Below are 16,876 nucleotides of genomic sequence, written 5' to 3' on the forward strand. Positions count from 1 at the left end.
CCAATTTGTTGTACCTACCAGGCCAGCTGGAATCCGATCCTTAGTAAGAATGGCCCAAACAAGATCTCCCACTTCAAAGCTCTCATCTCGACGGTGGCGATCAGCAGTTAATTTATACTTCGAGTTAAAGTCGAGCAAATGTTATTGAGTAACTTCGTGAACAACGTGAATTCCCTTAATGAAGTCACCAGCAGTACCATGCATATGAGATAAATCCGGAACAGGAGCCAAATCAATAAGAGAGCGGGGATTAAAGTCGTAAACAATCTGGAAAGGACTGTAACCTGTACTCCTGTTCATTGAATGATTAAAAGCGAACTCCGCCTGAAACAACACATGCTCCCAACATTTAGTATTCTGACCTGCCAAACTGCGAAGTAGATTACCCAAAGAATGATTCACCACCTCTGTCTGACCATCCATTTGAGGATGATATGCACTACTGAACTTAAGGTCGGTATGAACAGGCTTCCACAAACTCCGCCAAAAATGGCTCAAAAATTTGGTATCCCGATCAAACACAATAGACTCAGGTAAACCATGGAAACGATAGACATCCTTAAAGAAAAGTTGAGCAACATTCACAGCGTCAATGGTTTTCTTACAGGCAATGAAGTGTGCCATCTTAGAAAACCTATCAACAACCACAAACACGGAATCCATAACCCGTTGTGTGTGAGGTAAACCCACAACAAAATCCATACTAATATAAGCCCAGGGACGAACTGGAACAGGTAATGGCATATGTAACCCAGCATTGTTAGCAATGTCTTTAGCAACCTAACAGATACAGCAACGGTCCACAAACTTATGCACCTCTCTAGTCATATTAGGCCAAAAGTAAGAATCAGAAACAAGGTTTTATGTCTTATCACGCCTAAAATGCCCACCGCCATGTAACTCCCTAATAATCAGCAATCTAAGAATACAATCTGGAACACATAAACATCTACCTTTGAAAAGAAACCCATCATGAAGAAGGTAATCAGAACGCTTGCCCGCCCTAATCTAAGCCAAAATAGAAGAGAAGAAAATATCATCAGCTATCAAATCACAAAAACTGTCAAAACTATCTACATGTGTTCGCATAGACACCAACAAAGACACACGCCTACTGAGTGCATCTGCCACATGCTTCTGAGCACCCGATGTATGCTTAAGCACAAAAGTAAAATCTTGTAGATAACTGGACCAGCGTAACTGGTGAATGTTAACCTTATCCTGGGTTCTAATATGCTTTAGAGATTCGTGATCAGTATGTAGAACAAACTCATTGTGAATAAGGTAGTGATGCCAATGCTTAAGTGTTTGAACAATGGCGTGAAATTCCAACTCATAGGTACTATAGTTTTGTTTGGCGCCAGTTAATTTCTCACTGAAAAAGGCCACAAGATGTCGGGTTTGGCTAAGAACAGCCCCAATACCCACCTTAGAAGCATCTGCATGAACCTCAAACGGCAAAAAGAAATTAGGTAATGCAAGAACTGGTGTGGTGATCAATTTTTACTTAAGCAAAGCAAAGCTCGTGATCTGGCGCCTCGGTCAAATGAATTTCCCAATCGTTCATGCGATTCGAGAATCGGTCGCGGTGATAGTACTAAAGTTGGGAATAAACCTCCAATAGAATGATGTAAACCCATGGAAACTTCGGCATTCATGCAAACTAGCCGGCCTAGGCCACTGTCTAACTATATCCACCTAAGTCTCAACCACCGAAATGCCATGCTTGGAAACTACATACCCCAAAAAGAGAACACTATCAACACAGAAAGAACACTTTTAAACTGCCGCATACAATTGAGCAGCCTTCAACGCATTCAAAACCTCATGCAAATGTCTTAAGTGTGACTCTAAGTCAGGACTATAAATCAGGATGTCATCAAAGTAGACGACAACACAGCGGCCAATAAATGGCTTCAACACCTACTTCATCACTCACATAAACATGTTAGGGGCGTTCGAAAGCCCAAACGGCATGACCAGCCACTCAAACAATCCTTCACAAGTTTGGAAAGCCATTTTCCATTCATCCCCAACCCTAATGCGTATCTGATGGTATCCACTCTTTAAATCCAACTTGGTAAACACCATGGCATGCAACTGATCTAATAAATCATCGAGACGAGGTATGGGAAATCAGTATTTAACAGTAATTTTATTAATAGCTAATCAGCTCCCAAATGTGCATTTTATTACACTTATATTGCTGCATTACAACCTTTTTTAAGCTTAATGAAAAGACAACTCATAGCTTTTATTGCCTTTTTCAGGTTACAGAGTATTTAAGACCACTTATCATAAAAGCTGTGTCTTAGCACCAAAAGGAGTTTTAATCACTCTTATTATGAAGACCAGAAGCTGCTATGGAAAAGTGCTAAAAAAGTCAAAGTCAAAGGTCAAAAGTCAAAAGTCTAAGCCTTCAACTCGGAAGACCAGAGATGGAGGCCCTTATCTCAAAATATGACATTCTCCCAAAACCTACCTTGGTCAAGAAGAAATCAAAAAGCAAAAGAAAAAAGAAAAGCAAAAGTGAAGTGTGAGGTGTGAGGTGTGAGGTGTGAGGTGTCTCATTTGCAATGGAGAAGGGCAAATCTGTAAAAGATAAAAGTAGGGGTATATAATCCAAAAGTTAGAGAGAGAAAACATCCATTATTTTAGGGTCCAAACCATTTGGTTTGTTTTAATTTTCTTATCTAGTTTTTTAATTCAAGTCCTTTACTTTATTGTTCTTAATTTCCTTTTAATTAAAACTTGTTATTTTACTTGCTCTTATTTCAATCTTCAATCTTATCTTGTTGTTCCTATTTCAATTTTCAATCAATCTTTCTTTCAATATTTTCATGTCATTTCAATGCCAACAACTAAAGTTTTCATGTTTTCATTAGCTTAAAACCAATCTAATCTATACCAAGAGTCTACCTTTCTTCTTCACAACTCCCACACTCAAAATCTAAACAATTTAGGATGAACCTCACATATAAACAAACTCTTTGAAGTTACACACCACTGATAAACAAACTTCAAATGGCGCCGCCGTCATAGATTAAAGGAGCAAGAGTGCTTGGTTAAGAATCTAAGAAGGAAGCATCATTCTCATCTTTCCATTTCTATTTTATTTTCAATTTTTTGTCATTTTATTTTGTTGTTTTTCAGTACTGATCTACTTTCTAGCAAATCAGGGTGCGAGACTAACAAGTTGGAGAGGAGCTAAAGATACAACCGAAGGACGACCCAACTTCACATGTGCCAGCGGGTGACCGCGAGCTACCTAGGGTGCAACTGCCCAATCACCTCCAGACACGTGGGTCTAGTTTTTTGGCAGCTCAGTTGGTTTTTTATGAATAGTTGCACTCCGAGCCCAGATTTTGTAATAGAGTAGGATAAATCAGTGGAACTTGTTTATAATAGTTAGAGATAAAAAGAAAAATGAAAAAAATTAGGAAAAATTGGTTTTTGATTGATTCCTTATGATGAACATGAGTTAAACTTGGTTTAAGTTATATACTTACCAAGGGATTAGAGTTTTAATTGCCTTGGGAAGTTCAAGTGTGTGAGGCAAGTTATGGATCATAGCTCACACACTATGAATCAACTTGGTAATCAACACTCTAAGTCCATTTGACTCTAGTTAATCTAGCTTATCAATCTAAAACTACTTAATCTATTAGATTAGTATAATATTAGTTTAGTTTTAAGTTTGGGCCCTTGAAGGCAAAGTTGTATAAATTATCAAAAACCCAACTTGTAGGTTTTTTAAGTAGGCTTTTATTGTAACTTAAAATAGGGTAAAGCTCGAAAGTTGGGCATGATTCTCAAATCACGCGCCAACCGGCATCGCCTTCTCCTCGAGCAGCATGTAAGCATGGCTTGAGAGGTAAATTCTAAATCTCTTTGAAGCCTAAGTAAGAGGATACCTTGTGTGTTCAAGCATACTTACGTGATTGTTTGAAATTTACTTTCTGCAATGCAATTTACATTCGCGCATAAGGCTGAACCTAAGCGGCCGAGCTACATAACAACCATTGGGAAGTCATTCCCCAATGTAGGTAAATTGGACGTTGCTTGATTCTTTTTTTTTTATTGGTAAGCCTGTTTTAAATGAGATCAGTAACTCTTTGATGCTGGCGGGGTTCGAGCCCCAGACCTCTGGTATCATCACCCAAAGGTTTTACCGACTTTGGTAGTCGGCACCTGCAACGTTGCTTGATTCTTGAAAGCCCTAGACCAAAAAAATGATTTAAAATCAATCAACTAGAACCCAAAGTAGTCACGCTCCTCTAGAAAAGGACAAAAATATAACCACGAGAATTTAAAGTAATCAGTTACCAGATTCCGGTGGACCAACTACCTTCCTCACTCCCCTCCCCCAGATTCATCGTGAGTGAGATTCTTAGTAGCACACCACTTGGTGAAGTGATTGCCTACTCTTCTGAGACGTGTAGTAGAGCCATCCAAGTCTCGCGCCCAATTGTTCCTCTGAACAAGGCATAGTAAATTATAGACCAATGCAAATATTTTCAAAAATCTAAAAAAAAATGAATTTCTACTGTTTGTGCATCATCATTGATTAAGCATTCATGTCTTATCAATATGTATCTCAACCGTCATGGAATTACAATGCAAACCCAAAACCTTGTTCTTTTTGCAGTAGTCCTTATCACTGGCTATCCCATTGTCCATCATATACCGAATTCGAGTCAAATACGGGAAGTTTTTACGATTATGAACCTCAATTTTCAAACTTCCCGAGTACCCAATACACTCAAGAGTTTTCTAATCATGTCGACAATTCATGGAGTTCCATCACAAATAGTCAACCACCATTCATGTATCCATATGGTCAGTCAGAGTACGGTTTTACCCAAAACCCATTACCATTCACATCACCATCCATATCATATTCATATCCCACTCTACTATCCATTATAGACCAACTCTACCAGGAAATGGCCAAGTAAACATTACTAACTTAGCCAATAGTAACTACCTTATGTTTTCTCCAATCCAATTCAAAAGATGCCACATCTGAGACTAATATTCTTCTCACTAGTCCAGAACCCATCCAACAAGAGAAACAAGGTGTTACTATAACAAAGCCAATTGCTAAAGCCCATCTTAATACTCATGACCAGTTAAAAACCCATCATCCTCCACCTAGCTATCGTGAGAATTTCAAATCTTATGATAATGACTATATGCCCAAACTCACAGTTTCTCTCACATGCCTTAATGCATCATCACCCATAAATGAGAAAACTCTGGCAAAAGAAACTCAATAGCATGTAATGGACTCGACACACTTGGATAATGGTATTGAGAAAATTTATGAAGATCTAGGCAAATAGGACAAAGAAAATAAAGTGCTTGGAAAAGAGGGAGTAAAATCTATGGTGGAAAGTGGATTTCAATTTAGTTTGGCCATTAAAGACTTATCAATGGAACAAATTTGTGACATTCTTACTATTGCAGATATGAACCACAATCTTGTGAAAACGCCAAAACTTAATGAAGAATTCTCTGAGTCCTCGAGATCATGTGAAGAACCACCACCCAATCATCACCATCCCAAATTAACAGTTCTTGAAATCCAACCTCCATTCATAAAAAATCCAACAATTTCTGAGGATTGCACCACGTAACCATATCAAAGAAACCTCAAATTCGCACTTAAGCCAATTGCCTTTGAGATCATTCATAATTTTCTAAACCTTCTCAGTAAAGAGACTTTGCCCAACATACAAACACAAGAGTCCATCATTTCAGTAGATTAGAAATATGGTATGTCATATTCCCCATCAATTGAGCCTCATGAAGGACATCTACTACCAACCTCTCACTCTTTTGGGCAAGTCAATTATGACGGGTTATTGCATAATTTCCATGATGGGTTACACAAATATTCTCTTATCATTCTACATCTTACACTCTAAATACATCATTTCATTCTGTTTGGGGGTGTATGCTTTCATATGTTTTTCTATAAAGATCCCCAACTGTTTAGATTATTAGTATATAGTTAACAACATATCATCTATCATATGCATAGTCTTGGGGAATCTGACTTAAAATGACCCCACATATAGTCTTAAATATCTTACTATAAAAGATTCATGTTATGTTTTCTGATTTTGATAATATAGTAGTGTTGAGGGTTGTGTTGTTCATCTTGAATCCTTTGTTTGGAGGATGGGTATGATGGTTGAAAAAACTATACTTGTAACTCTTCTCTCCTACTTTCTAATGGGTATTTGAACTTACTTCTTAATGTGAAACTCTTGGTTGATTTGTAGATAGATTAAAACTTGCTTTTAACTTCTTGTTGAATCAAAACATGGAATGAAATTGGTTTTGATGGATATCTTGCTCACAAAGTCATACTCATTTGAACTTGTCAAATGAGTATAACTATTGTTGTGGGATTGAATCAAAGATGAGATAAGTAGAGAAAACTTGTATTAAAGTTAATATTGAAAACTTATATTAAATCACTTAAACCTAGCTTGAAAAACATAAAAATGGAAAACAAGTAAATAACAAATTACACTATTAAATTAAAACATTTAATCTACTCCTAATGACTAAAGATTAGCTCGAGGGTAATGTTAGTTCTTTCTCTACAACTTAGGTTTATATAGGACACCAATTACATCTTTGCCCTTCCTTCTAGAAACAACCTTTAAGCTTAGTGGGCTTTTGACCTAAGCCCATACAATTGAATTCCTAATTTTTGGCTTTAAGTCCCTAAGTCCATAGCTTTCAGCTTTGCGTCCTTGAGTCTTTGAAAGTTGACTTTCACAGCTGACTTTGACTTTCTGGCACTTTTGCTCTTAAGCCAGAATCTTCCCAAGTAGCGTCAATAGCAATTCTTTTCATGCTAAAATGCACGTATTAGGAATATACGTCCTAAATGGCATGTATCCTGCAAACGGTAGCAAAAGCTATAAGTCGTCTATTCATTAAGCATAAGAAGGGCATAATTAAAGTATTGTAAAGGTTATAAAACGCACATTTGGGGACTGATAAACTACCCCCAAACAATATTTTGTTTGTCCTCAAGCAAAGATGAGAGAGAAAAAAACAAAGATCACAAATGTGTGATTATTATACTAGTCTCGTTTCGCAGAGTGCGATTACATTAACCATATGCAACAAGGCCTTAAACTACTAGGACTCCCCTAGCGGACGAGTTTAAGCCTCGTGAGAGTTTTCCAGATAAGGTACTCACAAACTTCTTCTATTTAATATAAAGGGTCTCGTTTTCTTATTTATTCTCAGAGGTTTATACATCTCATTAGTGGGGGAATAAAGAAAACCTCATTTGAACTCAAAATAATATATATACAGTAATTTAATCATCTAAAGATAAATGTGCAAAAGATGAGTGGTGAAATACAAAAGCAGAGTTGTTTCTGAAACTTTTAGAGAGCGTCCTTAAATTGGGTTCTCACAGGGGTGTGTTGCAATCGTAACTCTCTGATAGATTCACTCAAGGTTTGTTTTCTCAGGTACAGAGGGCACTTATATTCCTCACATACTCGGATGACGTCCAAAGAAACCAGGGTCGATTGATCATAATATCCACTTACTATCACACCATCCTATTCCTAGTTAAGCTAGAGGTCTTTTATTATGAATTTTGGGGCTAAGGTTGTGGTTTAGAAATAATAGGAAGGGAAGACAAACTCTGAAAAGTTGAGAAATTAGGTCTTCAGGATATTTGTAACTAGAGAAGAACCTCGTTTTGTTCTTTTGCTTCCGAATTTGTGACTCATTCTTTAGCCCTTTGGCTTTGTGACTCCATATGATTTTGATTTTTGGGAGTTCTAAATTTGCTTTTGTTTCTTTTGAATTCGACTCCTTTTGATTGATTTTGAACTTTTGGGAGATTTCAATTTTTGAATCTTTTCTTTCTTTTTCTTTATTTTGAAGCTTCTAACTATTCTGTTTTAGTACAAGGCCTTCTCTTCTCTTTTCACAGTTCATCCAATTCTCAACTCGTCAGCTGGGTACACTTTTTATTATGTGTGTAGTAATGGTTCAGGGATTGATGGCGAAGAAATAAAAAGGCTTTTAGAAATTGGTGAAGGCTCAAGGGGGGTAACTAGAGAAAATCAATTTTTTTTAGGGTTTTAACGTTTATAAAGGGCATAAATTCTCTCTTAGGATATGGCATGGTGATCACGCAAGTGGACGCGTTATCTTTCTATCCAGATATCCTTGTGTCATCACTCAATAATCATTCAGATGAGGCTTTTGGCTAGATTCTCACAGGATATAGAACTTAACTGTTCTAACCTTGGTCTCGGAAACTCACTGTATATACAATCAAATGTTGATGCATGCCGTTCATGAAAAGATGCAGAAACTATTGTATGTATATTAGTCTAAGTTCAAAGAACGAATCTTTACTCTATTGCTTTAATGAGACTTCTAAACCATTTATTCATTATAGAAAAAGGAAGACGAGACTTTTTGTACTAAACAGAAAAATATTTTTGGTCTTTTTAAAATATTTTAAGAAAGAAAGAAATATACTAAATCTATCTAATATAAGAAATGTTATATAATAAATGCATAGTTTTTGTAGAATGTTACTATACCACCCTCAAACAGAAATATGCTTTGTCCTCAAAGTATGAAGAAAAGAAAAGAGATTACCATAGGAACATGAGCAAAAATGGTAGTAACCTATACTCTGTTCTTCGTTATGAAAATATACCACCCCCAAACAAGTTTGGAGTGTGGTTTGATAAAGAAAGAACAAGATGTACATGGTTTAACTAAAAGGTGAAAACGTAATTATTCTAACTTGAAATTTTTTGTTTTTTTTTTTTTTTTTTGAATTTTATTTGTAAAAAGATTCATAGTGTAGAAAATAAGAATATTTGGGCATGATGTATTTGTATTTCCTTCTGCTCATATACCACAAATCCTTATACATTCCACAAAACACAGACATACATAACAGATAATACTACAAAAAACTAAAAGTGTAGAAAGTAAAGACATGTACCACAACTAAAACAAATATAGCTATCTATGCGGACACTAGGGAGCTGCCTAGTCAGAATCCGCGTGGGGTAAGTAATGACGTCGAGACGAACTCGAGCTACTCCTGTCTCTTCCCTCTCGTCGAGCTCTCTCAGGTGTAGAAGCCTGTGGAACAAACTTATCTCGCAGCTCCTGAAGCATCTAGAGAGTGCTGGCCTGAAAGTCGCGCTGCTCTCACTGAATTAAACTCAATTGCTGATGTAGTTGACGCTGACCTTCATGCATGAATTGCAAATCATCCAAGGGACGCATGAACTGAGACAGGGCTCCTGGAGCAAAGTAGTCAACAGAAGGTGGAGGTGGAGTTTTGTCATCGTCGAGACCATGCTCGATCTCTTGTATAGCCTCTGGGGACCAGTCGTGCTGAATGCAATGAAGGTAGACAAGAGTGAATATGGAAGACTTTACTACCACAAAGTTACTCGAAACTGCTTCTCCCCAACTAAGCATGAGCTTAGTTACAAGGGTAGGAAGGGAATAAGTACTCTATCTAGACTGAGAAAGCTGGTCCCACAGGAAAGAACTAATATATAACTCGTTGTTCTAGGTCTATAAAATCCAAAGAATGTGAAGGATCGACTTACTTATATCCGAAGGTTTCGTCGAGGTTGTGCGCAATCCAAGTTGCCACTGCCAGCTAGTTCTTCCTCAAAGAAGTCTGCCTCGCATAGGTGGAACCACTGACGTACTCGCCCTCTAACACAGTCGTATGCATCAAATCGAACATTGTGCCATAGAACTACTGACTCTCAAGTACCTCATGTCGCGATTCGATACCCAAAAATGACCCAACTGCCTGCCTAGTCAACACATGCGTGCCTCCCTAAACGAAATGGTAACCAAGCCTTCATTATCGTGAGCTAAGCCGCGATAGAAAGCTTGAACAAGAGAAGGGGAGTAATGAGTGATGGGTTCTAGCAAGAGTGGCCTCCAACCTCTTCTAAGGATCTGTCCCTTGAAGAAAACATAAAAAACCCCCGAATCAAATAGATTTGAAAAATCCATTTCGGGTACAATCTTTCAATTGGCAGCCATGGGAGGATGTTTTGATTAAATTGAAAGTGGATATGAGATGGGGTGAAGGTTTTCTAGTGGCAGCAGGAACTGTTTTTGATTTGGTGAAAATCGAGGCGCGGCGTAGGTTGGGTAGGTGCGAGCGCATGTTGGGTTTGATTTCATGAGCTAGGGTTTTTTGTGGAGAAGATGGTACGTCGGGCAGTTGCATGGTTGGAATTAAAACCCGCATACGACTGTTGGTTGTTGGGTTTTTAGGGTTTGAAATTTTTGGCCCAAGCCCATATGAAATGTAGAAATACCGAAAAGGTCCCGTTCCGTCTCATAACTAGTAAAAAGCAAATCCCCGCTTTGTTACCAGTCCGATTCGGACAAACGAACTGTTTAAATGATCAGCGTGAAAAATCCTATCCAACGGTATATCACATGCTTTGATCAAAGGTTGTATGACACACAAGATGATAGATGAACACCTTAAAGCGTGAAGATGACATAAGCTCTATACACGAAGGAGCTCTAAAAAGAATAGTGCATGCCAACTTGAAAACAAAGCACACGAATAACGAAATAAATCAAAAAGAGTGTTACAAGAGCAAAAGGAATGGATGGTAGAAAGAATATACAAATGTGAAATTAAAGACTAATTCATTTTTTTGGATTATATTTTGAAAAATTGTAAAAATGCGTTTTTAGTCAGATCCCCAAGACTCGAGTCAATCCCAACCAGATGGTTTGATTACTCTATGAAGATGGGATTTGTGTTTTGGTGTAAGACACATGTAGATTGTAAATACTGAGCCCTTGCTTTTCGACTGAAGCCCAGGGCAGTCTGTTGTTTGACATCTCAAACACCAGTTCTCCCTGTCTGCACGATGTCTGTGAGCATATGAACTTTTTCCTACACCAGGTGTGATTGTGTGAATTCTCTTCCATATATCATGTTTAATATCAATCGAAAGAGATGCAAAAACTTCAGAGTCAGAGGGTACACGTCTCCATTGAACCTTCCTCGATGGAGAAGAACTGTCTTTAGACATTTTGAAAGGTTTGTAGAAGGGGGGGTGGAGAAAAGAAGTTTTTGAAATTTTTGGCAGCTGGAAATTTTGTAGAGTTTTAGAAAAGAGGGGGAAATTTTTGAAATATTTGTACAAAATGAGTCTTTTAACATCAAATTCTCGAGATAATAATAGAGAGGTGCATGATAGAATTAAACAGATCATGGTTTCACTTTGGGTTACACCATTTGTTTAATTCTAGAAGTCAACTCCTCGTCGAGTTTTTTTTTTTTTTTTTCTTAAAAGATATCTCTAGCAAGATAGAGGGTTTTTGCAAGAAGATCAAATCATACATTTATCCAGTATCATTTTGGTTACTCTAGGACGTAAGATTTTAAATTTTTATATCCTCAAGTTTTTGAAAACTATGTAGAAATATATACAAAGGACTCATACAAAAAGCAGTGATTTCTAAGCTAAGTTTGAAAACAAACTACAACAGGTGATCTTATGCAACTTTAGTGTCGGCTATTTTTGAACCCGATCCAGTCAGACTGTGGCTTCAGTTTTGTGTGTTAGAGGATTTATTGTGCAAGACGAAAGATGTCTTGTACGAATATCATGGTGATATGGGCAACCCTTAGTAACACATAACTGATCCTCAAATTGCCTTTAGAAGAATGGAGATTACGTATGTACTGCCCGTTTTGTTTTTAGAAAATCACATAACCATTGATGTATCGAGAAACTCTATTATAAGCATAGGAAAAACAAGAACTTTTATGAAAGGGTGAGAGAAGGGTTTTTCTTTTTGGGTTTTTGGGTTTTTGTTCATAAATTACTTAAAACAATAATAGAAAAAGAAAAAACTACTAAGAAAAATCACTATGATGAAAAGTGATCCTCCCAATAGAAGGAAAAGATTTTTGAATGTAGGTAACTTAAATTGTGAACCATCCCATGGTTGGTCTCCCTAGATCTTCTACCTCTTGTTTTGCAAGTAGGCAAATCTAGTGAAGAGGACTAGCTCTATTTCTAGATAATCTAGTCTCTCCTCTCCTACTCTCTAGTTTGCCATCGTTAAAGCCATTCCAACTAGATTGTAAGACGAAACTCGAAACAACTAGAAATCACCCATAGAAGGAAAAAGTTTTCGAAAATAAAGGGCCATAGTTGCCAACCATCCCATGGTTTGGCATGCTTATGGAAGATGAGACATGATAAACAACCATGAGAGACAACTGTAAGATACCTTACTCAATCCCTATCACCCTCTGCTTTGTTTCACATCTCTTCTTTATAGAGGAAAGACTACTCAGTGTCAAAGGTGAGATTGAAAGAAAAATGCTTATGTAAAAACAGAAAATAGGGAAATGAAATTAAAGACAGGAATTGTTTTGGATTTTTGGTTCTGTTTTGGACTTATTGAGACATGGGGTTAGCCATGGGGACCATAAGTGGGGCGATTAGGTGCCAGATAACATAAGCTATTTGAATGATTCTGTACTCCCCCATTTTGCCGCTTTTAATTAAAATCAAGTGGTAAATTCCTCCATTGCTTTTGGGTCAAATCCTCCACTGATAACAGTGTGAGTTCTAAAAGCTTGGATACGGATTTGCTTCTACATTCTCTCTTTTCCCAGGCTTCATCGCCTTTCAGGTAAAATCCCACATTGATACACAGTGTGTGTTCTGAAAAGGCTTACATCCATGGACCTTTTCGAGTTCGAGAAGCCCAATCAGACGTTGATAGACGCACTGCAACAACATAATCTGTCAACCCACACTGAGAATGGCACTGATGCAGCTCAAGCAGGAACTCTGAGAGTTTCATACGTGGATGCCACAAAACATCAACTTCGGCAACCAGTGGAATTCCAGGAACTCCCAATCCCTGAAAAAATGGGAGAATACCCAGCAATCACTATCCCAGAGAAAGCTTACGAAAAGGGTTTGTTGTTTTGCAAACACTATTTGGTAGGAAGAATTGATTTGCAAAAATGTCACTGGAGAGAGTTAGAGCAATTGTCTCACAAGTTTGGATACCAACAGGAGAATGGCTTATTACACTACACCATAAATGGTGTTTAGCAACAATTATAATCGTTACTTATATTTTTACTAACGCTTATATCCGTTACTTCTGGAGTGTTACAATCTTTAGGCAAATTTAGTAACGGATATATTCGTTACGTATATTAATTTAGTAACAATTATATTCATTGGTAATTATTTTGTAACATATAGTCAACCGTTGATTGTCCACGGAAATCTTTCATTTCTAACAGATATAAGTGTTAGTGAAGCTTGGGGCCCTTTCATTACTAACATTTAGCGTAACAGATATAACCGTTACTAAAAAACAGTCCAGTGCAAAAAAAATATTTTTTCTAGCTCCAAAAGATTTCCACCTTGTACGGAGCTACATCACATCTGATTATCCACAATCCATCTTACATACAAAAATATTACATTATATTACAACTCAAATAACAAGTGAATAAAAGAAAACCCGACTCAGTTAATATTATAGAATTAAAGCCACCAATCCAAATCCAAATTTACAGAACAAACACTTGTAAAAATGAATTAACCTAATCGTATCCATCCAAAGTTACAACAACAATTGTAACACAATATAATAGAAACTGACAAACATTAACAAGCTGACACAACTACCAACTCAACCATTGAGAATATGTCGAGTACCAGTCAGAAGTAGCACCACCATCTTCACCCTTACATTGTTGGATGTGTATACCTGTTTTTACCAAAAAAATGTCGCCTTAATCTCATACTTCCCACATAAAAGAATAGACCACGAAAAATTGAAGCCTAAAATGTAGTTTAATACCACAAAATGACGTAACGGGCACTAGGATGTGCACAGTTCCATTTCTCTGATAATCTCAAAGTGTATTATGCAGCAATGCTGCAATATCAAATGTACCTCTCGTATTTGCTTTGAGAACAACTATGTCTGCATTCAAATTCCTACGTGCCAAAGAAGTGTTTATCCATCATAAAGTAATCCGTTGATTACTAACAAATAAGGATACAAGCAAGCAATTAAACTCTTGCACCTAAGAAACAATCGAAATTCAGATGTCTAAACTTGTATTGTGAAAAATAAATCTCCTTGTTCGATCACTTAGTAAGCTTAACCTACACATCACCAAATCTATTTTACTTGATTCACCTTCCCTAAAAGATCACATGGATTCAGCATGTATATCATGAGTTTGCCATGGTAAAAAAAAAAAAAAAAAATAGACAAAAGGTTCTCTCACCAAGGCTTAAAACATAATCTAAAAAGCACTACCTCAACATTATCACACACAATTCTTATAACACCTTAACAACACCTCGTCCTTACCACGATGATTTCCCACAACGATAAGAAATGTAGAACAACTACCACTCAAACACCATAATCCTAATGAGTCATCCATTTTCCAAGTGAATTAAATGCAAAAACACAATATCTAAACACTACCAACAACCCATTTCCTTCATAAGAACAAATTTAGTTTGTAATAATTTCTTTCAGTAAGGCAAGTAATTTCTTTTTTCTAATGACGAAAAAAAGAGTACACAAAAAACTAACCTTTAAGGGTATTAAAAGAACTTCGCTACACACCCAAGATTTGAGCAAGAACAATACCTGAAGGTGAACTTGGATTTCATTCTTCTAAATCTGATGACTCAAAACTAAATTTACCATGTCTAGATAGAATAGATTATATCAACGTAAGAAGTAAATGTACCATGTCTTTGGATTTCATTCTTCTGAATCTGATGACTCGAAACTAAAATTTTGCCTTGCCGTCATCACAGAAATAGTCATTGTTTCCCACACCCTTTAAAACATAAGGAAATCAGTCAGTGTGCCAATTCTTCATCCTCTTCAGGAATGAAATAAGAGAAAGAAAAACAAATATTAGAGGCACACACACTAAATCATTCATAACAAGTTATTGTAGTGTAAGGAATTTCATGCGGTCATAATAAATGAATACCAAAAGGAACAATACATAATGACGGAATATCAAGTACTCAAATTGCAAATAAAACTAACTAGTGAAACTCCTGAAACTGACATTGATACAAACCTGTTACTTGCTAAATGAAACTGACTACAGTCTACAGACAGTGATATAACCTCGTTACTTGCTAAATTCATTGCAGAATACCAGACTAATTAGTAACATACTAACATGGTCCATAGACATAGTTCACTGACAAACTAGTGGCATACGGTCAAGTCGCTCCTAAGTTGTTTGTGTACAAAAAATGAAAGCAGACACGACTGAGCCATTACCGCACACTAATCGAGCTGCGTTCACACTAATAAAGCACTCGATGTCTAAATTATTTGAAATTCAAATCTCAGTCTTGGCAATTGCTAGCAACTTGTTATTGAGTACCTAAATTGTAAATGATTATTTTTTTTTTAAAATCGGCGTAGTAGATGCAAGGCTAAATACATAATTGAAGTCAATTTTTAGTTCACAGAAAAATAAGCATTTATAAGCAAGTTGATACCTTAATCTGTAGAGCACCACATTTTCCAAAGAATCCTAGAATAACTAAAACCCCAATTAATGAAAGGGACTAGTGTTCATCACCTGCAAAGATTGCAAAAAAAAAACTCATTAAAGCAAACAATAACCATTAAAACGACATGGTGTTAAATATGGTGTCATGGAGGGTGACCTAATATAGTTGAATAGGAGTTATAGAATAGAATGGGAGCGCAGCTTAGAGGAGTTGCAAGAATCCAGAGCACCTGCAAATCTGCAATCAACTTTAAATTTAGTGAGGAGACATCCATTCATAAGTCAATTAGCATTTAGCTCACATTCAGCATAATTCTTTAAAGTTTCCACAATACAGATGCAATACACAACAAGATACTACAAGTTAGACTTCCAATGTATTCAAAATTCCTTGAGATTTTAGCTAGTCAAACTATTTGAGCAAAGTGATATATTTTCTATGTGAATGTGAAGCAACAAACATATGTTAGTTGTTGAGCAAATATGTTACACATAGTTCTGTACCTTTTCAAACGTATGTTAGTGAAAAGCTTCCTAGCAGCAGCCCATGTACACATCTTAAACCCACACTGTAAAGTACACAATAATCTGTTATAACAGGAAGCTGAAGCAAGTACCTTATGGTATCAATAGGTGCGAATGATGATGATGATAAGAGTGTGCTACGCTAGCCAGGCAAAAAACAAACTTGAGTATCATGAATTCCTGAACCTCCAGTCAAGAGAACCACAAAATGAAAGCCCTTCATTAGGGAATTCCAGTACCACATCTGCTGAAACATCAAGCAAACATAGAAAATGTTCAACAAAGTAGATGAATAATGAAACTACTTTAAGAGGTGAACAAAAAAAATAAAAGTACTGTTGCCAGAGCCTTCTTCTCCATATGAGCTCGAGAACCAAATGCGAAGAGAGAGATGAGAGATCGAGTGAGAGCTTACCTGGTTCGTCTCCATCCTTAGAGCTCTATAAAAGAAACACTTTTTTACATGAAAAACCACTAAATCATGAGCAGGTTAAGGTGTTTTTTATTTTTGATTAGCCAAGCAATGAAATCATCCCAATCGTGAGCATAAATTTACATTCCAATGTTACAATTCCACACAAAACTTAAATTACCCAAATTTATCAGCAAGCGAAACAAATAAACCTAATTTGACCAGTTCATGGAGCACAATTAAACAAAAAAACTCAGAAATTGACTAGCTAATTTTTTGGTAGGAGAGAGAAAATAGATTAAGAGAGAAAGCATATATAC

At 36.7% G+C, this 16,876-nt stretch overlaps 1 protein-coding gene and 1 long non-coding RNA gene across 2 annotated transcripts; both read right to left on the reverse strand.

Annotated features, from left to right (window-relative positions):
* Positions 1 to 1,008: 1,008 nt before the first annotated feature.
* LOC147503914 (uncharacterized) lies at positions 1,009 to 11,102 on the reverse strand. The gene is made up of 3 exons (XM_086605011.1): positions 10,860 to 11,102; positions 9,267 to 9,414; positions 1,009 to 1,439 (listed from the first exon to the last, which is right to left on the reverse strand). Exons 1-3 carry the CDS (start codon positions 11,100 to 11,102, stop codon positions 1,009 to 1,011), a joined length of 822 nt encoding a protein of 273 aa, XP_086461137.1.
* A 2,892-nt stretch (positions 11,103 to 13,994) lies between these two features.
* LOC147503915 (uncharacterized) lies at positions 13,995 to 16,604 on the reverse strand. The gene is made up of 7 exons (XR_015220296.1): positions 16,560 to 16,604; positions 16,308 to 16,391; positions 16,124 to 16,188; positions 15,606 to 15,688; positions 14,828 to 14,920; positions 14,668 to 14,724; positions 13,995 to 14,054 (listed from the first exon to the last, which is right to left on the reverse strand). It is a non-coding gene; the product is annotated as an uncharacterized LOC147503915 (long non-coding RNA).
* Positions 16,605 to 16,876: the final 272 nt, after the last annotated feature.

This window comes from Coptis chinensis, chromosome 4 (assembly GCF_015680905.1).
Source record: "Coptis chinensis isolate HL-2020 chromosome 4, ASM1568090v1, whole genome shotgun sequence".
Taxonomy (NCBI): Eukaryota; Viridiplantae; Streptophyta; class Magnoliopsida; order Ranunculales; family Ranunculaceae; genus Coptis; species Coptis chinensis.